This window comes from Symphalangus syndactylus, chromosome 17 (assembly GCF_028878055.3).
Source record: "Symphalangus syndactylus isolate Jambi chromosome 17, NHGRI_mSymSyn1-v2.1_pri, whole genome shotgun sequence".
Lineage (NCBI taxonomy): Eukaryota > Metazoa > Chordata > Mammalia > Primates > Hylobatidae > Symphalangus > Symphalangus syndactylus.
Window position 1 is genome coordinate 25,370,721 of NC_072439.2, and position 23,231 is coordinate 25,393,951.

General features: G+C 41.3%; 2 protein-coding genes and 1 non-coding gene across 4 annotated transcripts in view; 2 read left to right on the forward strand and 1 right to left on the reverse strand.

The window, feature by feature from the left end:
- The window catches only part of TBC1D30 (TBC1 domain family member 30), a 183,823-nt gene that overhangs the window by 121,575 nt on the left and 39,017 nt on the right, over nucleotides 1-23,231 (reverse strand). The window lies entirely within an intron of this gene.
- GNS (glucosamine (N-acetyl)-6-sulfatase) overlaps nucleotides 4,545-23,231 on the forward strand; it is a 49,048-nt gene continuing 30,361 nt past the window's right edge. Inside the window, exons 1-5 of one of the 2 annotated variants that reach the window (XM_055250914.2) lie at nucleotides 4,545-8,462; nucleotides 14,734-14,793; nucleotides 19,594-19,800; nucleotides 21,781-21,846; nucleotides 22,588-22,686. In XM_055250914.2, the coding sequence (XP_055106889.1) occupies nucleotides 8,271-8,462; nucleotides 14,734-14,793; nucleotides 19,594-19,800; nucleotides 21,781-21,846; nucleotides 22,588-22,686 (624 nt within the window). In that variant the 5' untranslated portion in view covers nucleotides 4,545-8,270. The remainder of the gene's footprint in view (nucleotides 8,463-14,733; nucleotides 14,794-19,593; nucleotides 19,801-21,780; nucleotides 21,847-22,587; nucleotides 22,687-23,231) is intronic. The other variant, XM_055250915.2, reaches the window with a different exon arrangement.
- On the forward strand, nucleotides 6,645-6,751 carry LOC129467161 (small nucleolar RNA U13). Its single transcript, XR_008652292.1, has one exon. It is a non-coding gene; the product is annotated as a small nucleolar RNA U13 (small nucleolar RNA).

Below are 23,231 nucleotides of genomic sequence, written 5' to 3' on the forward strand. Positions count from 1 at the left end.
TCGGGGCTGTATTATAACACATAGTCACATAGTTACATATTGTGACACAGAGATGAGTTAACATAACCTTGGGGCAAAACTGTAGATGTCTTTTGTTGTTCATTCCGTATGAATGTGAAGTGTTTCCGAGCCTCTTTTCTGATTGGGACAGAAAAGAATGCATTCTCCAAATCAGTGGCTGCTTAAGATTTACCTGTGGTCATACTGATCTTGTCTAGCAAAGGTATCAAATCCAGCATGGCCACAGCATCAGGACTAATACTTGGTTGAGCTTGTAGTAGGCTATGATCATTTCCCATGATCCTTTCTGCAGGGGCCAGACTGGCTACTTAAATGGAGATATGATAGGGACCACCAAGATTTGACAATTTTGTTAATCTTTCCAAAGAATCAGCTTTTGCTTTCATTGATTTTTCTCTATTTTTTTCTATCCTCTGTTTCATTAATTTCTGCTCTAATTTTTATTATTTCCTTCCTTCTGCTTGCTTTAGGTTTATTTTGCTTTCTTTGGTGTCTTAAAGTAGAAGGTTAAATTAATGATATGAGATCATTCTTTTTTTAAATATAGGCATTTACAGCCGCAAATTACTCTTCAAGCTCTATGTGAGCTGTATCCCAAGTTTTAGTATGTTGTGTATTCATGTTCATCATCTCAAAGTATTTTCTAATTTCCCTTTTGATTTCTGTTTTAATCCACTGATTATTTAGGAGTATGATTTTCTTTATGTTTTTTCTGCATGGGGTTCATTTCCAAATATTTGTGAGCTATCCAAATTTCTCTGGGAATCTTATGTTCTAATTTTATTTCATTGTGTTGAGAGAACATACTTGTGTTATTTCTACCCTTTTAGATTTATCGAGGTTTGTTTTATGGCCTAGTACATGGTCTATCCTGGAGAATATTCCACAGGCACTTGAGAAGAGTATAGATTCTGCTCTTGTTGGGTGGAGAGTTCTGTAGATCTCTGTTAGGTCTACCTATTTTATAATGTTATTCATGTCTTCTATGTCCTTGTTCATCTTATGCCTAGCTACTCTATCCATTATTGAAAGTGGAGTATTGAAGTTTCCAACTATTATCGAGTTGTCCACTTTTTCCTTTATTTCTATCAGTTTTTGCTTCAAGAATTTTGGTACTTTGTTAGGTCCATATATATTCATAATTGTTATATCTTCCTGATGGATTGAACCTTTTATAATTATAAAATGCCCTGTTTTATCTCTAATAATATTTTTGTCATAAAGTCTACTTTTCTTTATTACTAGTTTCCAGAATTTTGATTGTGATGTTTCTTAGTATGATTTTCTTTATGTTTTTTCTGCATGGGGTTCATTGAATTTCTTGAATCTGAGATCAGAGTTTTCTCTGTATGCAGACAGCAACTATTATTTCTTCGAAAAATTATTTCTTCCTTCTGGAATTCCAGTTACCTAAATAGTAGACCCCATGATTTTGTTTCGCAGGTCACAGGGGCCCTGCTCATTTTTATTTTCATTTTTTTCTCTCTTTGCTTTATTTTGGATATTTTTCTCTTGCTATATCTTCAAGTTGACTTATCCCCCCCCCAAATTGTTTAATCATCTGTTAATCCATGTAGTGAATTTTCAGATAAAGTGCTATTCAGTTATAGATTTTATTTGTATTTATTTATTTTTGAAACAAGGTATCCCTCTGTCACCCAGGCATGATCATGGACCTGGACCTCCCAGGCTCAAGTGATCCTCCCATCTCAGCCTCCTGAGTAGCTGGGACTACAGGAGCATACCACCAAGCCCAACTAATTTTGTATATTTTTTTTCTTTTTTTTTGTAGAGGTGGGGTTTTGTCAAGTCACCCAGGCTGGTCTCAAACTCCTGGGCTCAAGCCATCTGCCCACCTAGGCCTCCCAAAGTGCTGGGATTACAAATGTGTGCCACTGTGCCTGGCCCAGTTATATATCTTCCACCTCTCTTCTCAGTTGGCTCATGTTTTTCTTTAAATACTTGAACAAGTTATAATAGGAGTTTTAACACACTAATCTATTAACTTCTTCATCCCTGTCATTTATTATCTGTTTCTATTGACAATTTTTTCTTCTGGTCATGGGGTCACATTTTCCTGTTTGGGAGCCTATATAGTAATTTTTTTTTTTTTTTTTGAGATGGAGTCTTGCTCTGTCGCCCAGGCTGGAGTGCAGTGGCGTGATCTTGGCTCACTTCAACCTCCACCTCCCGGGTTCATACCATTCTCCTGCCTAATCCTCCCGAGTAGCTGGGACTACAGGCGCCCGCCACCACGCCCAGCTAATTTTTTATATTTTTTAGTAGAGACGGGGTTTCACCATGTTAGCCAGGATGGTCTTGATCTCCTGACCTCATGATCCGCCTCGGCCTCCCAAAGTGCTGGGATTACAGGCATGAGCCACCACGCCCGGGCCCTATGTAGTAATTTTTGTATTCAACGCAGGACATTGTGAATTTCATATTGTTGAATATCTAGGTTTTGTAGTCTTCCCTGAAAGAGTGTTGAGCCTTATTCTGGAAGGCAAGTTACTTTCCCTGCAGATTAGTTTGATCTTTTGAGGGCTGTACCCAAGCTTTGTTTCTGTGGGTGCAGAGTACTTTTTACTCATGATAGTTTAGCTCCGCTACTGGGGCATGACCTTTCCAGGTTCCTAAGGAGTGCTCCCGATGATCAAGGAGGACTTTCCCCTATGGCTGGTTGGATCTCAAACATCCCAATTCCTCTGAGAATTATTTATTTTACATTACTTTGGTCATTCTTTGCCTTGCCTTCTGGTGGTGGTTCACCCTGTGAATGCACATCTCAGCGTTCAGTAAAGTTTCAGAAAGACATCTGTACAAACTTATGGAGCTTTTAAATCTATACAGCACCCTTCTCTTTGGAATTCTTCCCTGCAAACTTCCAGCTGCCTCAATCTCCCTCAACTTTGATCTCTGTCCATCCAAAGTTAGCAAGTCAACTTTGTCAAGCATGAGATCCTATTTCCTGCTCTCTGGTTCAGAATGTCCCTCCACCAGGCAAAAAGTTGGAGCAATTGTTTGTTTCTCTTTACATGTGGATCACAGTCCTTCACTATTGTCACTTGTATAAAAGCATCTATATTGCCCTGTTTTCTAGTTGTTTTTAGCAAGACAATTAGTCTGGCACTGTTACTCCATCATGGCCAGAGATGGAAGTTTTGAGGTTATTAAACATTAAGTGAAAGTTACACTTCAGAGGTCATGATGAAAAGTACTATTGTTCCCGTAATGAAAATTCCACAGGAATTTTTCAACTAATAGCTGAATTGGATCCATTTTTGCTTAAGCTCTTCGAAAAACACGTCAAAATGAAAAAACGACTTATTTTACTAAAACAATTTATGGAAAAAATTGAAATAATGAAAAAAATGTTTAAAAAGTAGTAAGTCAAACACATAACCAAACACCAAATAATATTATATACTCTATTCTGGATATGACAACCACTGATGAGTTGGCAATTATTGGGTACTACTTTCTAATAGGAAAACCTATGAGCAATTTTTAAATATTTTTAGCCAACTGAAAACATCTGAGACATTATTCAACAAAGTAAAACAAGAGTTATTTTAACCTGTGGTTAAACAGTATTTACAATCAGTCATCTGTTAGCTATTATAATGATTAGGAAAAAGGGCTCCATGCTCTTTAAAAAACAACCTGGCTAGACTGGGTGCGGTGGCTCACGCCTGTAATCCCAGCACCTTGGGAGGCCAAGGTGGGTGGATCACCTGAGGTCAGGAGTTCAAGACCAGCCTGAGGTCAGGAGTACGAGACCAGACCAATATGGTGAAACCCTGTCTCTACTAGAAATACAAAAATTAGCTGGGTGTGGTGGTGTACACCTGTAATCCCAGCTACTTGGAAGGCGGAGGCAGGAGAATCGCTTGAACCTGAGAGTTGGAGGTTGTAGTGAGCCGAGATCATGCCACTGCACTCTAGCCTGGTGACAGAGCAAGACTGTCTCAAAAAAAAAAAAAAATTAATAGCATACAAAACCAAAGTGATAAAGATGAATGAGAAAGTAAAGAGAAATTATCCTGACATTGAGAAATAAAGAGTAACAAAAAAAAGTTTCAATCATAAGAAAAACAGTAATACATTAAGAGGAAGAGAATAATCATTTCACACTGTATACATATATGAAAACATCATGTTGTACACCTTAAATATACATAATTTTGTCAATTATATCTCAATAAAGCTGGAAAGATGAAGAGATAAATTGCAAATGAAAGTAATAAATAGGCTATTAAATTGATAATTTGTGAATTATATAAACTCATTGAAAAATATTCAAATTTCTTTCTGATTTGATCTCACACCAGCATTGAGGAAGATAACATAAAACTCATGCCTATAATCCCAGCACTTCGGGAGGCCAAGGCGGGTAGATCACCTGAAGTCAGGAGTTCGAGACCAGCCTAGCCAACATGGCGAAACCCCATCTCTACTAAAAATACAAAAATTAGCCGGGCATAGTGATGCATGCCTGTAATCCCAGCTACTCAGGAGGCTGAGGCAGGAGAATCGCTTGAATCTGGGAGGTGGAGGTTGCAGTGAGCCAAGAGCACAGACAGAGCAAGATTCCATCTCAAAAAATAAAATAAAATAAAATAAATAAAATGCAGAATGTCATGAAATGCCTATGTTAAGAGGATATTTGATAGAGTTTTCTGAAATTTGACAAAAATATTAAACATATATATAAAACCAATAATGAACTGTGCAGGTGAAAAATAACTTTTCTGAATTATCACCAATAAAAAGCAAATACTGATCAAACACATTAGAGAAAAAACTAAATTATCTTTCTATTCTCTTTAGAAAATATTATAAACTATCATCATGTGAAGAGATGATTAAAGAGTACATTGCCATATAATGTAAGGGGAAAAAAGTATGAAGAAGTATGCCTGGCAGTTACTTAATAAAAATATGTTACTTTAAATTTTTGCATTATTTGTAATATTTTTCAACTTATAAAAATTTATAACGTTGTATTTTGTTTTAGTCTAAATACATATTCAGTTGTGTACCTACTTTTGTATCTAAAATTGTTATTCTTTTTCTTAAGGAGCCTCCACTCGCCAAATGCACATAAACTTCATGCCCCACAAAATTTGAATCTGTCCCTGTTATCCACTTTTCTCTCCACCTAACTGGTCTACCCTCGCCCATGCTTGTCCTCTTCCAATCTGTTCTTCATGCCACAGTGTAAAGGATCTTCTAAAAGTTCATGTATGATTATATTTCTCTTATATTCTTTCAGTAATTTCCAATTAGCCTTACTATAAAAACCCAAGTCCTTAAAATAGGATCTGGGCCCTCACCACCTCTCTCCCTCTGCTCTAACCACACTGACTTCTTTTAGTTATTGCAATGCACCCGCTCAGGACCTTTGCATATGCTGTACTCTGTGCTTAGAAGACATTCCACCACCCCAATACTCCATTAACCAATTATCTCCTACTCAAACTTCAGATTTCACTCAAAGATCACTTCCTCATGGCACCTTAGACTAAGTCAGCCTCCCACCACCTTAAATACTCATTGCACCCTTTACTTTTCCTTCATAGCATGTCTATTTGTAATCATATACAAGATACAAGATTAGATTGTCCATCTCTCTGCCATTAGACTGCAAATTCCATAACGAGGGACAATGTCTCTTCAGCACTAGTGTAGCAGTGTTACCGGAAAGGGGTCCTGATCCAGACACCAAGAAAGGGTTCTTGGATCTCGAGCAAGGAAGAATTCGGGACAAGACCATAGAGTAAAGTGAAAGCAAGTTCATTAAGAAAGTAGAGGAATAAAAGAATGGCTACTCCATAGGCAGAGCAGCCTGAGGGCTATTGGTTGCCCATTTTTATGGTTATTTCTTGATGATATGCTAAACAAGGGATGGATTATTCATGCCTACCCTTTTTAGACCATAGAGGGTACCTTCCTGACATACCCATGGCATTTGTAAACTGTCATGGCGCTGATGGGAATTTAGCAGTGAGGACGACCAGAGGTCACTTTCATCACCATCTTGGTTTTGGTGGGTTTTAGCTGTCTTCTTTACTGCTACCCGTTTCATCAGTAAGGTCTTTATGACCAGCATATTTTATCTTGTATCTTTACGACCTCCTATCTCATCCTGTGACTTAGAATGCATAACCATCTGGGAATGCAGCACAGCAGGCCTCAGCCTTATTTTACTCAGCCCCTGTTCAAGATGGAGTTGCTCTGGGTCAATCGCCTCTGACAGCAGCATCCTGAACAAAGTGGGCAACTAATTACACAATTTCTGGCCTCAAATAGTTCATAATCTAGCCTTGAAAAAAATAGAAAAGAAACAATTTTACAATTTGGGGCTTCAATACAGATGAAATAGGTTTTTTTTTGTGCAAGAAAGTCTTCCTGGAAGTCTTGAAACCTGAATACGTAAGGATTAGTTATTCTAACCAGCTTGAAAAATTGGCCTAGGCCAAGGCCGTAACCAAGTATTCTGGTTGTCTAGGAACTGCTCTGACCATATTTGCGGCATAATTGTTTTTGCAGAAAAACTACTTCAGTTTTTTTAAAGCTTCTTTTGCCTTCTGTAGGCTTAGTTAAAAAAAAAAAGTATTAAGATCCTTTTGTGGTTCATAAGCCTGATGATTGGGTTTTCACGCTATTGTGTGAGTTACGACCCCCTACCTCAAACCTTGTTAGGACTCCACATATTACCCCTCTGTGGTGAAAAAAAACAAAGTAATAAAGGTAATTCTTTTTTTTTTTTTTTTTTTGCATAAGCCCTATCCTTGCACACATGAGGTTTCAAAGTGTTTCCATCATTATTTTTACCCTATAGTAAAGTGTTTTCACGAGTTTTTTTTTTTTTAATACTTTAAGTTCTGGGATAGTTTTCACGAGTTTTAAGAGACCCTTCTTGGCAAACAGTTCAACTCAAAGAAAATACTTTTACCAGCAAGGAGGTATACCTTGTTATATCGGTCTGGGGATATGATTTGACACTTCACCTTGCCAGGAAGATCTCTGTGATTTTTTGTTTGTTTGTTTTGAGACAGTCTCGCTCTGTTCCCGAGGCCAGAGTGCAGTGGCTCACAGCAAGCTCCGCCTCCCGGGTTCAAGCGATTCTCGTGCCTCAGCCTTCCGAGTAGCTGGGATTACAGACGCCTGCCACCACGCCCGGCTAATTTTTGTATTTTAGTAGAGACGCGGTTTCCCCACGTTGGCCAGGCTGGTCTAAAACTCCTGACCTCAGATGATCCACCCGCTTCCCAAAGTGCTGGGATTACAAGCGTGAGCCACCGCGCCCCACGTCAGGAGAGGGGCAAAGTCTAATTGTTCCAGAGCGACCACAGAAATATCTGGAGCTAGTTTCAAGGGCTATTCCCCGCTAAAGATTACTTAATAATGCAGTTGGATGACCACGTTTCAAGATTTTTGTTCGATCTGCACATCCTCTAACATGTTCCAAGAGGGTGTTTAAAAAGTCACCAAGGACCATTAGGATAACCATTACAATAAAGCTGTCAGGCCATCCCTAAATTGTTTGAAACTACGATGTCAGCTGAGGAAAGCAGAACATAATCAGGCTTTGGAGTTAAGAGAGCTAACCAGTTCCGAATTTAATGGCTGAGCCCAATGAGAATGTTAAGATTTATCTCACAAGTTGTAGAGAAAATTAAAAACGATTAAACATCCGGGCCTTGAATAAGTGCCCGTCGACTTGGGGATTAAATATGGTAGAGTCCACTTTCCTCACCAGCTGATGATAATATCTGCTACGTACAGTCCTCCTTTCTCTTCGTTAATCGGCTGGTTAGTATTTGCCAACTCCTTCCGGCTTTTCATCTTCTCTTCCCCCATTTAAATCCTTCCACCAAGCGCTCAGAAACACGTCCTACCAGAACGCAACCCGAGCCTGCGCGAGAGGTACGCACGGGTCTTGACCTTTTCCCGGTTCTCCGCCCTTTTTTGCTGTTCCCCGCCCCTTTTCCGCCACTGCGTGGTGCCTCTCTCGCGGCTGCGCCAGTCCGCGGCCCCGCCCACGCCGATCATCACGTGGCCGCGCAGCGTGCTCCGCCCCCTGTCCCCGGCTCACGTGATCGCTCCTGGGGAGAAAACGTTTGACCCCAGCCACCGGCCTTTAAGGCACGGCTTTTTCTTCTTTCGGCTGGTCGGCCTCTCGCCCTTCAGCTACCTGTGCGTCCCTCCGTCCCGTCCCGGGGTCACCCCGGAGCCTGTCCGCCATGCGGCTCCTGCCTCTAGCCCCAGGTCGGCTCCGGCGGGGCAGCCCCCGCCACCTGCCCTCCTGCCGCCCAGCGCTGCTGCTGCTGGTGCTGGGCGGTTGCCTGGGGGTCTTCGGGGTGGCTGCGGGAACCCGGAGGCCCAACGTGGTGCTGCTCCTCACGGACGACCAGGACGAAGTGCTCGGCGGCCTGGTAACTCTTCTGTTTCTGCCCCGCCCCTCTATCTCTCGGGCTGACTCTCCGGTTTGTTGCTCTCTTTCCCGGTCCCCACCACCCCCCTCCCCGAACTGGCTGTCTTACCCTTGGGTAGGTTTGGTTTTCCCACCTGAGGCCCTTTATGCCGGTGTAAGGGACTGCAACACTCTTTTCCTTTCTGGATTGAGGTACATGCGTACAGCACACAGAGCTTCTAGTCTGGACCGTACTGCTGTGGAGTTTACGTTAATATCTCAAGATAAACATGTGGAGACCAGTGGAGGATGGGTTGAACCAATGAGAATCAGGTGCTAAGAGCACTCAAGCCCTGATTGTTTTTCTTTTGGATTAGAGGATCACAGACAAGTCCAGTCCCCTTTATGAGGGACCTAGACCACCTCCACGTTTGTGCCTGTATACAATGTCTGTATCTGATGTCAATAAAAATAAGCCTGGGCCGGGCGCGGTGGCTCACTCATGTAATCCCGGCACTTTGGGAGGCCGAGGCGGGCGGATCAGAAGGTCAAGAGATCGAGACCATCCTGGCCAACATGGTGAAACCCCGTCTCTACCAGAAATACAATAATTCTAGCTGGGCGTGGTGGCGCACACCTGTAGTCCCAGCTACTTGGGAGGCTGAGGAAAGAGAATCGCTTGAACCCGGGAGGCGGAAGTTGCAGTGAGCGGAGATCGTGCCACTGCATTCCAGCCTGGCGACAGAGCGAGACTCCGTCTCAAAAAAAAAAAAGCCTGAAGTGAACTAATCTGGTAGGCCAACCGTCGAACTATTGAGGGTGTGTGTTGCCTCACAGGAATCAAGAAAATTCAATTAGTCTGATTGAACACCTGACTGTTACATTAGAGACTGTCAATGTTTCATTTTCTACCTAATGGGTGTTGTCACAAGACTTCATTTTTTTCCCAGAGTTAATTTTGCTTGTGTATTGCAGGATTATGGAATGTGTGACCTTTGGAAACATCCACTCCAACCCCTTCCCCATGGAGGCCCAGAAAGTAACTTGCCCGAGACATGAGTAGTTGAGGCAGAGTCCTCTGACCCTGGGTTCACCATTCCTCTCTTCGCTTTAAAACCAAATGCTCTATTGCTTTATTCGTTTCAGTTCTCTTTTTGCTTTCAGCCGAATGCTGAGACTATGAAATACTCCAGGCAAGACGTTCCTAACTTTTCTTGTGTAGTTACACACCCTAGCTCAGTGTCCTTCAAACCTCTGGTCCCAACCCGTGAGCGAGTTGTGAAATCAGTTTAGTGAGTAACTACCAACATTTTTTATTTCCTCTGAAATAGAATAGAAAATGTCCGTGTGTGTGAGTGTGTGTGTTACACTTGATAAAGGTAATCATTATCTATCTCTCTTTGTTCCTGAGTTGTAAAATATATTTCTTAGGTTGTGCTCAAGAGCTTGAGAGTCTCTTATAGCTGATGTTTAAGAGACTTGCATTTTGAGTACACATTTCTTCCTGCTATATATGCCATATAGTTTCTACCAAGCCATGTTGACATCAGTCTTGATTTAATTTTCCTCCTACACTTTAGGTTCACTACTCTTCCAACTACTGCACTTAACTTGTCTGCCCACAAAATTCCTTTTTTATTAAAAAAAAAAAATTGCGTCCTTGAAGAGTGTTTTGTCCAGAAAAAGCAAGCCTTCTCTAGCAGTGACTAAAGTACTCAGTTAAAAGGTCAGGCTTTTTTAGGTGTTGAAAACAAAATTCATTACTTAAATATAAGGTATTCAGAGTTGTTTCATCAATTCTTACAAACCATGGCTGTAGTCTGTGTGTATTTGAGGTCTCTTCCTTTTAGTATGTTAATCCAATTTGCTTCCTTAAGCCAGCAGCAGATTTTTTGAGTCAGGGTCTTGCTTTGTCATCCAGGCTGGAGTGCAGTGGTACAGTCAAGGCTCATTGCATCCTTGAACTCCTAGTCTCAAGCAGTCCTCCTGCCTCAGTCTCCCTAGTAGCTGGAACTACAGGCACGTGTCACTACGTCCAGCTAATTTTTAAATATTTTGTAGAGACAGGATTTCTCCATGTTGTCCAAGTCGGTCTTGAACTCCTGGACTCAAGTAATCCGCCCACCTCAGCCTCCCAAACTGCTGGGATTACAGGCATGAGCCACTGTCTCGGCCCAGATTCTTTTTTTTAATAAGCGTTTCTGCTGGAGAGAGGTACCAAAATTGAGTGGAGGGCATAAGTCAAACTTAATGTTCCAAACTCAAGAATTCTGGCTTCTCTTCTAGGCTTTTTCAGAATATTCTACCACTAATTGTCAAGCAGGACTCCAAGGGGAAGAGCTAAGACAAGAGCATTTGAGAACTTACTTGGAGCCAAGCAGAGTATGAGGATTTTTATACTTGTGCTTCAGTCATCACAGGAGTCCTCTGCTGTACATAATATCCTTATTTTAAAAGGAAACTAAAACTGGAAGGTGGTCAAGTGACATGACTAAGTTCATATAGCTAATACTGGACAAAGCCTGGGTATCTTATGACCTCAGAGCACCATGCTTTTTCTCCTATTCTAGAATACTGTGATAATAATCAGATTTCATTCCACATACCCACACCAGCATAATCACACCATAGGTCAGAGATGTCTGCAGGTGACATTCGGGGATGCCAGTGACATCATGGAACTCCTTAATTTACATGTAAAACTTTGTGTATAATATCTTCATTTTTGTGGAAAGAGCTCTAACCTAAAAAAGATTACAGATTGCTGCCATAGTTGGCAAAATAAATGGTGGTCAACCCCCACCAAACTAACTCAGGTCAAAGGATTGTAGATAGCATTTACAACATGATTTAGATTTATAGTGGAATTTTTCAGGCATCTTTGAAATGCTCTTTTATATAGTAGCATCGTCTTTAACATTTCATTGTATTTGTTCCAGGTATCTGTGGGACTCTGTTTTTATTTTTTGTTTTGCCAGGACACTGTTCTTATCACTTTCTTGATTTTACTTAAACATCATTATAGTGTGGTGGACACACTGCTCTTCACAGAAGCATAAGTTGCTCTTTTAAAAATCATTCACGGTCGGGCGCGGTGGCTCAGGCCTGTAATCCTAGCACTTTGGGAGGCCGAGGTGGGCAGATCACGAGGTCAGGAGTTCAAGAGCAGCCTGGCCAGCATGGTGAAACCCTGTCTCTACTAAAAATACAAAAATTAGCTGGGCATGGTGGCGCGTGCCTGTAGTCCCAGCTACTCGGGAGGCTGAGGTGGAAGAATCACTTGAACCCAGGAGGTGGAGGTTGCAGTGAGCCGAGATGGTGCCACTGCACTCTAGCCTGGGTGACAGAGCAAGACTCCGTCTCCAAAAAAAAAAAATCACTTACTCTAAGAAAAGTGACATTTGGCCAAAACCGCAGGCAAGTGACAGAAGAAACTATGATGAAAGGTAGGGGAAGAATTTTTTTTTTTTTTTTTTTTTTTGAGATGGAGTCTTGCTCTGTCACCCAGGCTGGAGTGCAGTGGCGCGATCTCGGCCCACTGCAACCTCCGCCTCCTGGGTTCAAGCGATTCCCCTGTCTCAGCCTCCCAAGTAGTTGGGTTTACAGGCACCCACCACCATGCCTGGCTAATTTTTGTATTTCTAGTAGAGACGGGATTTCACCATGTTGACCAGTCTGATCTCCAACTCCTGACCTCAAGTGATCTGCCCACTTCAGCCTCCCAAAGTGGTGGGATTACAGGTGTGAGAATGAATATGTCATTGCTTCATTGAAAGCAAAACAATTTCCATTGTTAGCCACAGAATTACCAGAATTGTCGTTTCAGAGCAACTGTACATGGAACCAGGAAAGTAAATGATTCTTTAGGGTTTTAATGAAAAGGATTCTGCTTGGGGTGAGCAGAGTAACATGTTTGCCCACATGAAGGCATGAAATTGGCTGCTGCTTAAAGACTGTTGCATGGCCCTAACTTGACCAGCCGCTGTCTTTGCTTAGATCTTAAGGATTCATTTTACATTGTAATTAGCATAGAGACACACATTTTGGGTACAGTGTGGTTTCTTGTTTGGGACTTTTTCAATTAAGCACGGATTATGGTTATCTTTTGTACTATTGTTAGCAGTATAAAGATGACAGTTAATAAAAACTTTTTTTTTTTTGGAGACAAGGTCTCACTCTTCTTGCCTAGGCTAGATTGCGGCGGTGCAGTCATAGCTCACTGCAGCCTCGAACTTCTGGGCACAAACAATCCTCCCACCTCAGCCTCCCACGTAGCTGGGACTATGGGCGTGCACTGCCATGCCCAGCTAATTTTTATGTCTTTTGTAGAGCCAGGGTCTTGCTGTGTTGCCCAGACTGGTCTCAAACTCCTGGCCTCAAGCAGTCCTCCTGCCTCTGCCTTCTAAAGTGCTGGGATAACAGGTGTGAGCCACTGCACCAGGCCTAAAGTCTAAATTCCTATATGGCCCTGCATTGCTGACTCCTGCCTACCTCTCTGACCTCGTGTTACCTCACTCTCCCTTTTCCTCCCTAAGCTGCTTCCATCACCACACTGGCTTCTCTGTTTCCTCCCAGGTGCCTCCCTCCGTCCTCTGGCAGCCCTTGTACTTGCTATATACCCAGCCTGAAACATCTTCTGAATCTTTGCATGACTGACTCCTCATCGCATGGCTCTCCGTACTGAAGTTACCTCCTGAGAGGCCTTTCCTGACCACCCACCTAAAGTAGTTCCCCTTTCCTCCCACCAGCTGCAATCACATCATCCTGGTTTATTCTCTTCATAGCACTTATCACCACCTGAAATGACTGATTGTTTACCTGTTAGTTGTTTTAAGTCCCCAAGAGTGCAGGGGTCATAAGGGCAAGGACCATCTATCCTCTGTCCACCACTGCCTAGATTAATGCCTGGCACATGTTGTGTTTAATAAATGTTATTACACAGTCTTACTGTAAATCAGATATTCTTTCATAGTTTTACATATTTATCAGACAGTTTGGCAATTAAGTCCCATACAGTCAACTCTGGTCCTTTTCTCCACTTACTCTTTGAATCCTCATTTCACCTTCAAATGTCCTCATAGTAACTCAGGTTTTTTATGAAACCAGTGTCTCATTAAGCCCAGTATTCTTTTCCTGAGGATGGTACCCAGTGATGCTTTGAGGAGAGTATGGCTGATGACCTTGCTTCGGAAGGCTGGCGAAGATCTTCTGCATCTCTAGCGTCTCTTGGCAGCCTCTTCTGGATCTACTCATGAAATTATCAGAGCTTTTTTTGGATAAGTTAGAATCCTCATCCTTTTGAGTTTATGGATTCCGTAGGTTTTGCATTTATATAAAACAATGGGGAAAACTCATTTATACATTATTGAAAATGAGGCTCCTGTTAATCTACTTATGTATTTAGATTAGCGATCTTTAAGGAATTATTGCACAACAAAATATACTTAAAACTGCATTCAATATGGTCTTAGGTTTCAAAGGTATCTCAGAATCATCGTGAACTGACACATATTACAAGTAAAATGACCTCTTCAATGGTGCTTTTTGCTGTCTGGAATCTGAAGAATATTAGTGTTCCTTTTATTCGTATTTAAATGACTGTCTTCATACTTTTGTTCTCACTCTAGGGGGAAGTTAATTGTTCTCTGTACTTGTAAGGATCTTAGATTTTGAACAAAAGATGAAAAGCAAGACATAAAATAGTTTCTGAGTAGCCTTTTGCCTGACAGTGTTCTGTGTACACCTGCTTGCCACCTGGTTCAAGTCCTTATCCTGAGGTGCCTGTGGGTCTGTGCAGACAACAGCAGCTGGTAGTTGAACAGTGTGCGTCTGGCCTCCACCACTGAGTGCGTGAGGTTTGAATCAGTCTCTGAGCCCTGAGGCCTTGTCTGGCTTTCAGAATCCAACTGTTGTCTTACTTCTGTTCTATAGGGCGGAAGGCTCCCTTTATATCGTTTCCCACATCCTACTTCTAAAGATTAATTCATGGAGATAGGTCTGCCCTATCTGCCTCATCTGGGGGCTGATGACTAATAAGCGCACAAAGATGTTATTGCCATCAGCTGAACTTTCCCTTCCTGCAAGCATTTTGACCTCCTGCACTTTTATACAGGATGGAGCTGGCCGGAACCAAACTTGTCTCTAGAATCATACAGGACTCTCTTTGGCTGTTGCTTAGAGCTGACCATTTGGGAATAAAAGATTGAGTAAGATGTAACAAAACAGGAATTCTGGCCTGTGTGTCTCAATTTATTGGAAGAAATTGTTTAATGGATAATTACTTACTTTTACAGACACCACTAAAGAAAACCAAAGCTCTCATCGGAGAGATGGGGATGACTTTTTCCAGCGCTGTAAGTTTGAAAGCGAATTCAATTTTGTTAATTTAACTGTGTTTGTTTTCTAAGAAGATACTCTCTTCTCGGGAATCTGGTATGATCTACGTGGTTTTTTCCTTGTTAAATGCTTGATCTGAAGGAAGGATTTATATAATGCGGTATAAACTCTTTTAATTGAAATATTACCTCTTATCAATTGAAGATTAATTGCAGATATTTCTAAGCCAGTCTCAGAACTAGAGAATTTTATTTTAAACCTCACCATTTGAGGTTTGAAAATGGATTATAAAAAATCAAGGAATATGTATGCTGTGTAAACTTTTCCTTGGTAAAAACCCAATCAACCCTAATAGCCAAAACTGACAAATAGCAACACACACGCCCCATAAATATAGATGCAGAAATTCAAAATAAAGTATTAGCAATTCATTTTCAAGAACCATGTACATAACCAAGTGAATGGTAGTCCAGGAATGTAAGGGTACCCTACTATCAGGAAATCCCTGAACAGTAGCATAGTGTTATGTTTAAGTGCTCAGACTCTGGAGCCAGACCGCCTAGGCTGGAACACCCTGTCTACCTCTTTTCTAGCAGTGTGACCTTGGACAAACTATTTAACCTCTCTGGCCCTCTTCCTCCCCATTTATAAAAGGGAGTACCAAAATCATCTTCAGAGTTGTTGTGAGGTTGAGTTAATAGGTTAATAGGTGTAGAACACTTCTATCAGTACCTGACTTATTTTTTCTTTCTTTTCTTCTTCTTTTTTTTTTTTTGAGATGGCGTCTCGCTTTGTCTCCCAGGCTGGAGTGCCGTGGCGCGATCTCGACTCACTGCAACCTCCGCCTCTGGGGATCAAGCAGTTCTCCTGCCTCAGCCTTCTGGGTAGCTGAGATTACAGGCACCCACCACCATGCCCTGCTAATTTTTTGTATTTTCAGTAGAGATGGGGTTTCACCATGTTAGCCAGCTGGTCTTGAACTCCTGACCTCAAGTGATCTGCCCGCCTTGGCCTCCCAAAGTGCTGGGATTATAGGCCTGAGCTACCTCGCCCAGCTAATGCCTGACTTCTTATAGTAAATACTACATGATGTTGGTTATTATATGTCTACCAACATGATACAAGTAACTGAAAGAAGGAAAATTGAATGTTCTTCCCAATAGATACTAGAAAGTACTCTGAAATTTTAGCATCCTTTCCTGGTAATAAGCTATCGTAAGAATACATCCTGACTGTGATGCCTATTTCAAATACATAAGGTAAAAGACGCAGGGCATTGCTGTTAGGGATGTAACAGTGCTCCACTTAATGTTGTTCTGACTATCTAGTCATTGCCATAAGTCTTATGGAAATAAGAGGTAAAAATATTGGAAAAATTATTTCTGCTTGTTTGGATTTTCTAAGAAACACAGGATAATTATTGAAAACCCTGTAAAATCACTAGAATTCAGCAAGATAAAAATTAAAAAATAAAAATAACTTTCTTCCATGTAATCAGTTAGAAAAATAGAAGGTGGGAGACAAAATATCTCATTCGTAATTATTTCTTTTTATTCTATGTAAAGATAGAGAAAAGGTCTCACTCACTATGTAGCCCAGGCTGGTCTGGAACTCCTGAGCTCAAGCGATCCTTCCATCTCAGCTTCCCAAAGTGCTAGGATTACAGGTGTGAGCCACCATGCCCAGCCTCATTCATAATTTATAAACTCTCTAAGAGTAACTGGTTGGGGCCAGAAATGGCTATGACCTATGTATTTTACAAAATGATGCGAGTGGTAAGATAAAAAATATTTGATACGTAGATATGCACATCATTTTATATACATTTCTTTTCTTTTTTTTTTTTTTTCTTTTTTGAGACAGCGTCTCACTCTATCGCCCATGTTGGAGTGCAGTGACATAGCTCACTGAAGACTTGAACTCAAACTCCTGGGCTCAGACGATCCTCCCGCCTCAGCTTCCCAAGTAACTGGGACTACAGGCATGCATCACCACACTCGGCCAATTTTTTTCTACTTTTTTTTAGTGACAGGGTCTCACTCTGTTGCTCAGGCTGGTCTCAAACTCCTGGCCTCAAGTGATCCTCTGCTTCAGCTTCCCAAATAGCTGGGATTACAGGTGTGAGCCACTGTGCTCAGCTAAGACACAATATTATATAATAAAAAGTTTATTCTAGTTGTAATCCTAACAAGATTATTTGAGACTCAAGTGATTCCAAAAGTTATCTGGAATAATAAATAGATGAGAATAATCAAAGTAATTTTTTAAGAAAATTACAGTGGCTCATGCTTGTAATCGCAGCACGTTAGGAGGCTGAGGCAGGTGGATTGCTTGAGCTCAGGAGTTTGAGACCAGCCTGGGCAATGTGGCAAGAGCCTATAGCTACTAAAAATAGTTAAAAATACCTGGGCATTGGGCCAGGCATGGTGGCTCACATCTGTAATCTTGGCACTTTGGGAGGATGAGGTGGGCAGATCACCCGAGGTCAGGAGTTCGAGACCAGCCTACCCAACATGGTGAAACCCCATCTCTACCAAAAATACAAAAAAATAGCCGGACATGGTGGCGAGCGCCTATAAGCCCAGCTACTTGGGAGGCTGAGGCAGGAGAATTGCTTGAACCCAGGAGGTAGAGGTTGCAATGAGCCAAGATTATGCCACTGCACTCCAGCCTGGGCGACAAGAGTGAAACTCCATCTCAAAACAACAGCAACAAAAACAGAGGCATGGTGGTGCCTGTCTGTGGTCCCATCTACTTTGGGAAGTTGGGGTGGGAGGATTGCTTAACCCTGAGGTTGCAGAGGTTGCAGTGAGCTGAGCACACCACTGTACTCCATCCTCGGTGACAGAGTAAGACCCTGTCTCAAAAAAAAAAAAAAAGAAATTGCTGTACCAGATGCTAAAATGTAATATTAAGATAAACTGTGTACTGACCATAAAATTGATCAGAAAACAAAAAGAGAAAGAGTTAAGAGTTGCCAATTTAAACTTAAGAAGTCAAACATCTAATAAAATTAAAAGGCAAAAGTAAAAATGGGAAGTATTTGTAACATGACTGAATTCTTCCTTAACTTAAATCTTATGTAACAAGAGGCCAACAACCCTGGAGGAAAAAAATGAGCAAAGTATATGAACAAACCGTTCACGTAAACACAGTCAGTCAGTACATGTGGAGAATGTTCATCCTCACCATTATTTAAAAATGCCAAATCGGCTGGGCACGGTGGCTCACGCCTGTAATCCCAGTACTTTGGGAGGCCGAGGTGGGTGGATCACGAGGTCAAGAGATCGAGACCATCCTGGCTCACATGGTGAAACCCCGTCTCTACTAAAACTACAAAAAATTAGCTGGGTGTGGTGGCGGGCGCCTGTAGTCCCAGCTACTTGGGAGGCTGAGGCAGGAGAATGGCATGAACCCAGGAGGCGGAGCTTGCAGTGAGCTGAGATCGTGCCACTGCACTCCAGCCTGGGTGACAGAGCAAGAATGTGTCTCAAAAAAAAAAAAGATGCCAAATCAAGGCCAGGCGCAGTGGCTCACGCCTGTAATCCCAGCACTTTGGGAGGCCGAGGCAGGTGGATCATGAGGTCAGGAGATCGAGACCATCCTGGCTAACACAGTGAAACCCCATCTCTACTAAAAATACAAAAAATTAGCCAGGCATGGTGGCGGGTGCCTGTAGTCCCAGCTACTTGGGAGGCTGAGGCAGGAGAATGGTGTGAACCCGGGAGGTGGAGCTTGCAATGAGCCAAGATCGCGCCACTGCACTCCAGCCTGGGCGACAGAGTGAGACTCCATCTCAAAAAAATAAATAAAAATAAAAATGCCAAATCAAATTTGAAAGGCAAAAAAACTTGCTAATATTAAAAGGATAATACCCAATTTTGACATGAGTGTGTGCTCAAATGCCCATTCCTTCCCTGCTGGTCCAAGTATAAGCTAGTATTACCTTTCTGTGAAGTGGCTTGGTGATGTGTACCAATATGATTGGGTAGAATGGGGAAAATCTGTTGCTGACAGTAGCTAATGGAAATATAATTACAGTAGGGAAAAAAGTCTGTGTCCAGTGTATAAAATGATACAGAAATGTGTAAAGCTGCAGATCAGCCTGCAAGTGAACCACTGGGTCTCAATTATATCCAAGTAGTATACTTTGTCTTTGGTTAAGACCCGTCTCTCACCATGCTGTGCCCCCTGTGTATAAATATTATTTCTGGCTGGGTGCAGTGGCTCATACCTGTAATCCCAGCACTTTGGGAGGCCAAGGTGGAAGGATCACTTGAATCCAGGAGTTTGAGACGAGCCTGGACAACACAGGAAGAACGTTATCTCTACAAATAAAAAAATGAAAAAAAAAAAAAAAAAAAAAGCCAGGAGTGGTGGCACGCACCTGTACTCCAAGCTGTCTGGGAGGCTGAGGTGGGAGGATCACTTGCGCCAGGAGGTCGAGGCTGCAGTGAGCTGTGCTTGTCGCCAGTGCACTCCAGCCTGGGTGACAGAGTGAGACTTTGCCTCAAAAGAAAAAAAAAAAAAAACTATCTCTATGGCAGATGAGACTAGAATTACCGTTATCCTGCAGAAAGAAGCCACTTGAGAAAGAAATCCGTTGTCTCAGTTTGTTCTGTCTGCTTTAATGTCTCCACTATGATTTAAAGCAGCCCTGAAGTATGTCATGTGTAGAAAAATATATATATATATTCCATGAGAAACTACATATTTGAAGTAGAGTATTAAGGAGCTTTTCTTTACTCTCTTTAACAATGATGAGAAGTCCATCTTTCTTGTGTGACTTTGTCCTTTTTGCTTCCTTTCCTTTGTAGTATGTGCCAAGTGCTCTCTGCTGCCCCAGCAGAGCCAGTATCCTGACAGGAAAGTACCCACATAATCATCACGTTGTGAACAACACTCTAGAGGGGAACTGCAGTAGTAAGTCCTGGCAGAAGATCCAAGAACCAAATACTTTCCCAGCAATTCTCAGATCAATGTGTGGTTATCAGACCTTTTTTGCAGGGAAATATTTAAATGAGGTATGTTGAATGATCTGTATCTTTTTTTATAATGGCTTTTAAAATGTGAATATAATTCATGTTAATTTTATTGTTAATTTCAATTAATGTTAAAGGATTTCTTGGTGTACATTGTTTTCTGTGAATCTGCCCATTAAACAAGAACAAGTACCCATAGCATGTAAATATGTTCATATAAGTACACATGTACATATTTACATGATTTAGGTAAGTGCTTGTGTATTTATATGATATGGGCACTTGTTCCTTTCAATAGTCCCAGGAGCATGTATTTAAAAATTGTCCTAAGAGTGCTGCTGTCTGATGCGTCTTCCCTTTTTCCTCAGGAATTCTGTTTGTCATGTGGCTGTCATGGTATCTTTGTTTCCATTCCCTGTTATCAGTGTCTAACTGAAGACATTTTTCATCTTAGAATCTTTCCTCAGATTTCTTAGAATTTTTTCTAGATTATAACAACTTAATGCTTAACTCATTTTCTAATGTGAAACATGGCAACAAAATGTGCAGAGATTAGTTACCCAGAGTCAGGGTCGTGCAGGTCATTAAAGTGTATGGCCAGCAGCTGGTACACCAGCCTTGTAGACCTGGATGGAGGGATACCTCGTGGTGACCTGTCAAGACTGGATTCCATGTGCCCACATTCACACATTGGCCTTAGCTTTTACCCAAAGTCCAAGCTTAAAGGAAATAGTATGTTTGAGAATGTTTGGGGTTAGCTCTTGCAGTTAAACTGGGGGTTCAAGACAGAGAAAATGTACTTATACTCTTTATCTGTAGTTGCTAGAGATCTTAATATCTGATCTGGATTTTCTGTTAATTCTCCCGTCCCTCCAATAATTGGGGGAATCTGCAACCTTGTGAGTTTACAGAAAGATGAGTCAGTTTGAAAAGGATCATGAGAAATAGGAACTGTGGATACTGGATCATTTGGTTGGGGCTATGGGTCATAAAGAGAGCTTACACTACTTTGCATATTGAAGGCCATCTCTTGTGTATATAAAATTAAGAGAGACCGTTAAAGTATAAAGATGTTGTTTTCAGGGATTAAATTCTGCCTTAAGTGGATGGCATTAAACCTTGTAAGGATAAAGTGGGATAATTCTGTGGTTTCTTTATTTTATTCATCTCATCAGATAAATCGAGCTCTAAAAGTGGGTTTCATCTGCAGGGCAACTGAAATACAGATTATCCCTTGTCCAAAATGCTTGGGACCAGAAGTATTTTGTGTTTCAGATTTTTTGGATTTTGAAATATTTGCATGATACTTACTGGTTGAACAGTCCAAATCTGCTCCAGTGAACATTTCCTTTGTCTGTCATGTTGGCACTCAAAAAGTTTTGGATTTTCAGATTTGGGATGTTCAACATATAATAAGTCAATAGCTTATAGTCTGATTATTTGAACTGCTTAGGGTCAGTTGGACTATTCAGTCTATGGTATCAGCAGCTCAGCATTCACCCCATGAATAGGCTGTGTGGGGTAGGCTGTGTGGACTTTTTCTGTAGTGGGTCAGATAGTAAACATTTCAGGCCTTGCAGGCCATATGTCTCTGTTGCTACTATTCAGCTCTGCCTCTGTAGCGTGAAAGCAGCCACAGACACTGCACTATGTAAATGAACGTGGCTGTGTTCCAATAAAACTCTTTATCGCTATTAAAATTTGAATTTTATGTAATTGTCACATTTCACAAAATATTCTTATTTTGATTAACTTTTATATTTTAAAATTGTTAAATTCTTAGCTTGCTGTTCATACAAAAGTCATCAGGCCAGATTTGGCTCACTGGCTGTAGTTTGCCAACTCCTGCTTTAGAAGTTCCTAGGATTATTAGAGTTTATTTTTGACTAGGGTCTATTTGGGGAAATTAGGTACCTACTATGTTTCAGGCACTGGTCTAAAAAGATTGTAAAATTTCCTGTTTCTTTCTGGTCTGGTCATATCTAAGGACTTGTAATTGTCCCTATTTGTTCTGCTTTTCAGTATGGAGCCCCAGATGCAGGTGGACTAGAACACGTTCCTCTGGGTTGGAGTTACTGGTATGCCTTGGTGAGTGATTATTGAAGTCCGTGACAATTTTATGCAGCCCTACAGATGCAGAATATGTTTAATTTAGCTCTGATATTGACATAACTTTATTTGCTTTTACAATTAGTCATTTTAAAAACCTTAAAATTTATTGACTTGTGGCCAGGTGTAGTGGCTCGTGCCTAGAATCCCAACACTGGGAGGCAGAGACAGGAGGATCTCTTGAGTTCAGGAGTTCGAGATCAGCCTGGGCAAAATGGCGAGACCCCATCTCAACAAAAAATTTTAAAATTAGCTGGGTGTGGTGGCGTGTGCCTGTAGTCCCAGCTACTCGGGAAGCTGAGGCAAGAAGATCACTTGGGCCGAGGAATTTGAGGCTGCAGTGAGCTGTGATTGTGCCACTGCATTCCAGTCTGGGCAACAGAGAGAGACTCTGTCTCTTTAAAAAAAAAAAAAAAAAAAAAAGTCCATTGACTTGTGAGTCACTCCTTTCTGGGATGTTTTTCCTGCATTGTACAAGGTTTAGCAAAGTAGTTTGCTTTTCTACCTCATCTACTTCTGGCTTTTAAACTAGAATGTATAATTGAAACTATGCTTGTCTTTAATAAAACCCTAGTCAAAAAATCCAATTCAGTATTGACTTGAGTAATTATCTTTTTAATGTCTTATCACTGCTCAGAGTATAGTTTAGCCCAGCATGGATTCAGACTTCCACTTTGTGCACTGACCTCATAACAAATTTGACTTCCCTCTTTTTAATAGGAAAAGAATTCTAAGTATTATAATTATACCCTGTCTATCAATGGGAAGGCACGGAAGCATGGCGAAAACTATAGTGTGGACTACCTGACAGATGTTTTGGTGAGTTGCAGAAGCTCTGTAGCTCTGTCCTTCAGGGTTGGCTCACATTTGATTGAAGACTCTGCCTAGAAAACCTATAATCTTATTTGTTTGTGTTGGGTAATATAAATGCACAGTAACTTGGTCTAACTGCCCAAGAGTATTTCTAGCTGATTACAAACTCCTCAGGGTGTTTTCTTTGTGTATAAGCCAGGCTCAGATCTAATGCTCTTGAAATTCCAGCAACAAATCCCTTTTCCAAAGGTTAATCTCTTTGGCTACAGAGATTACTTTGTAGAGGTTTTACTTTGTAAGGGTGCCTACTCTTGACCCCAGTTTTACTCACAAGCTACAAGATGGCAGCTTCACAGGACCCATTATGAGGATGGAGGAATAGGGATACTGGATTTATTTGGGCATTGGGTATTTATATATAAAAATTACTGAAAGCAGGTGAAATTGGGACTTTCCTATTCTGAGGCGTTTCTAACGACAGTCTTCAATAGTATTATATATTCACTCAATAGTTCAGCACCTAGTGTAGCCAGTGTTCAGCAGTAAATGAA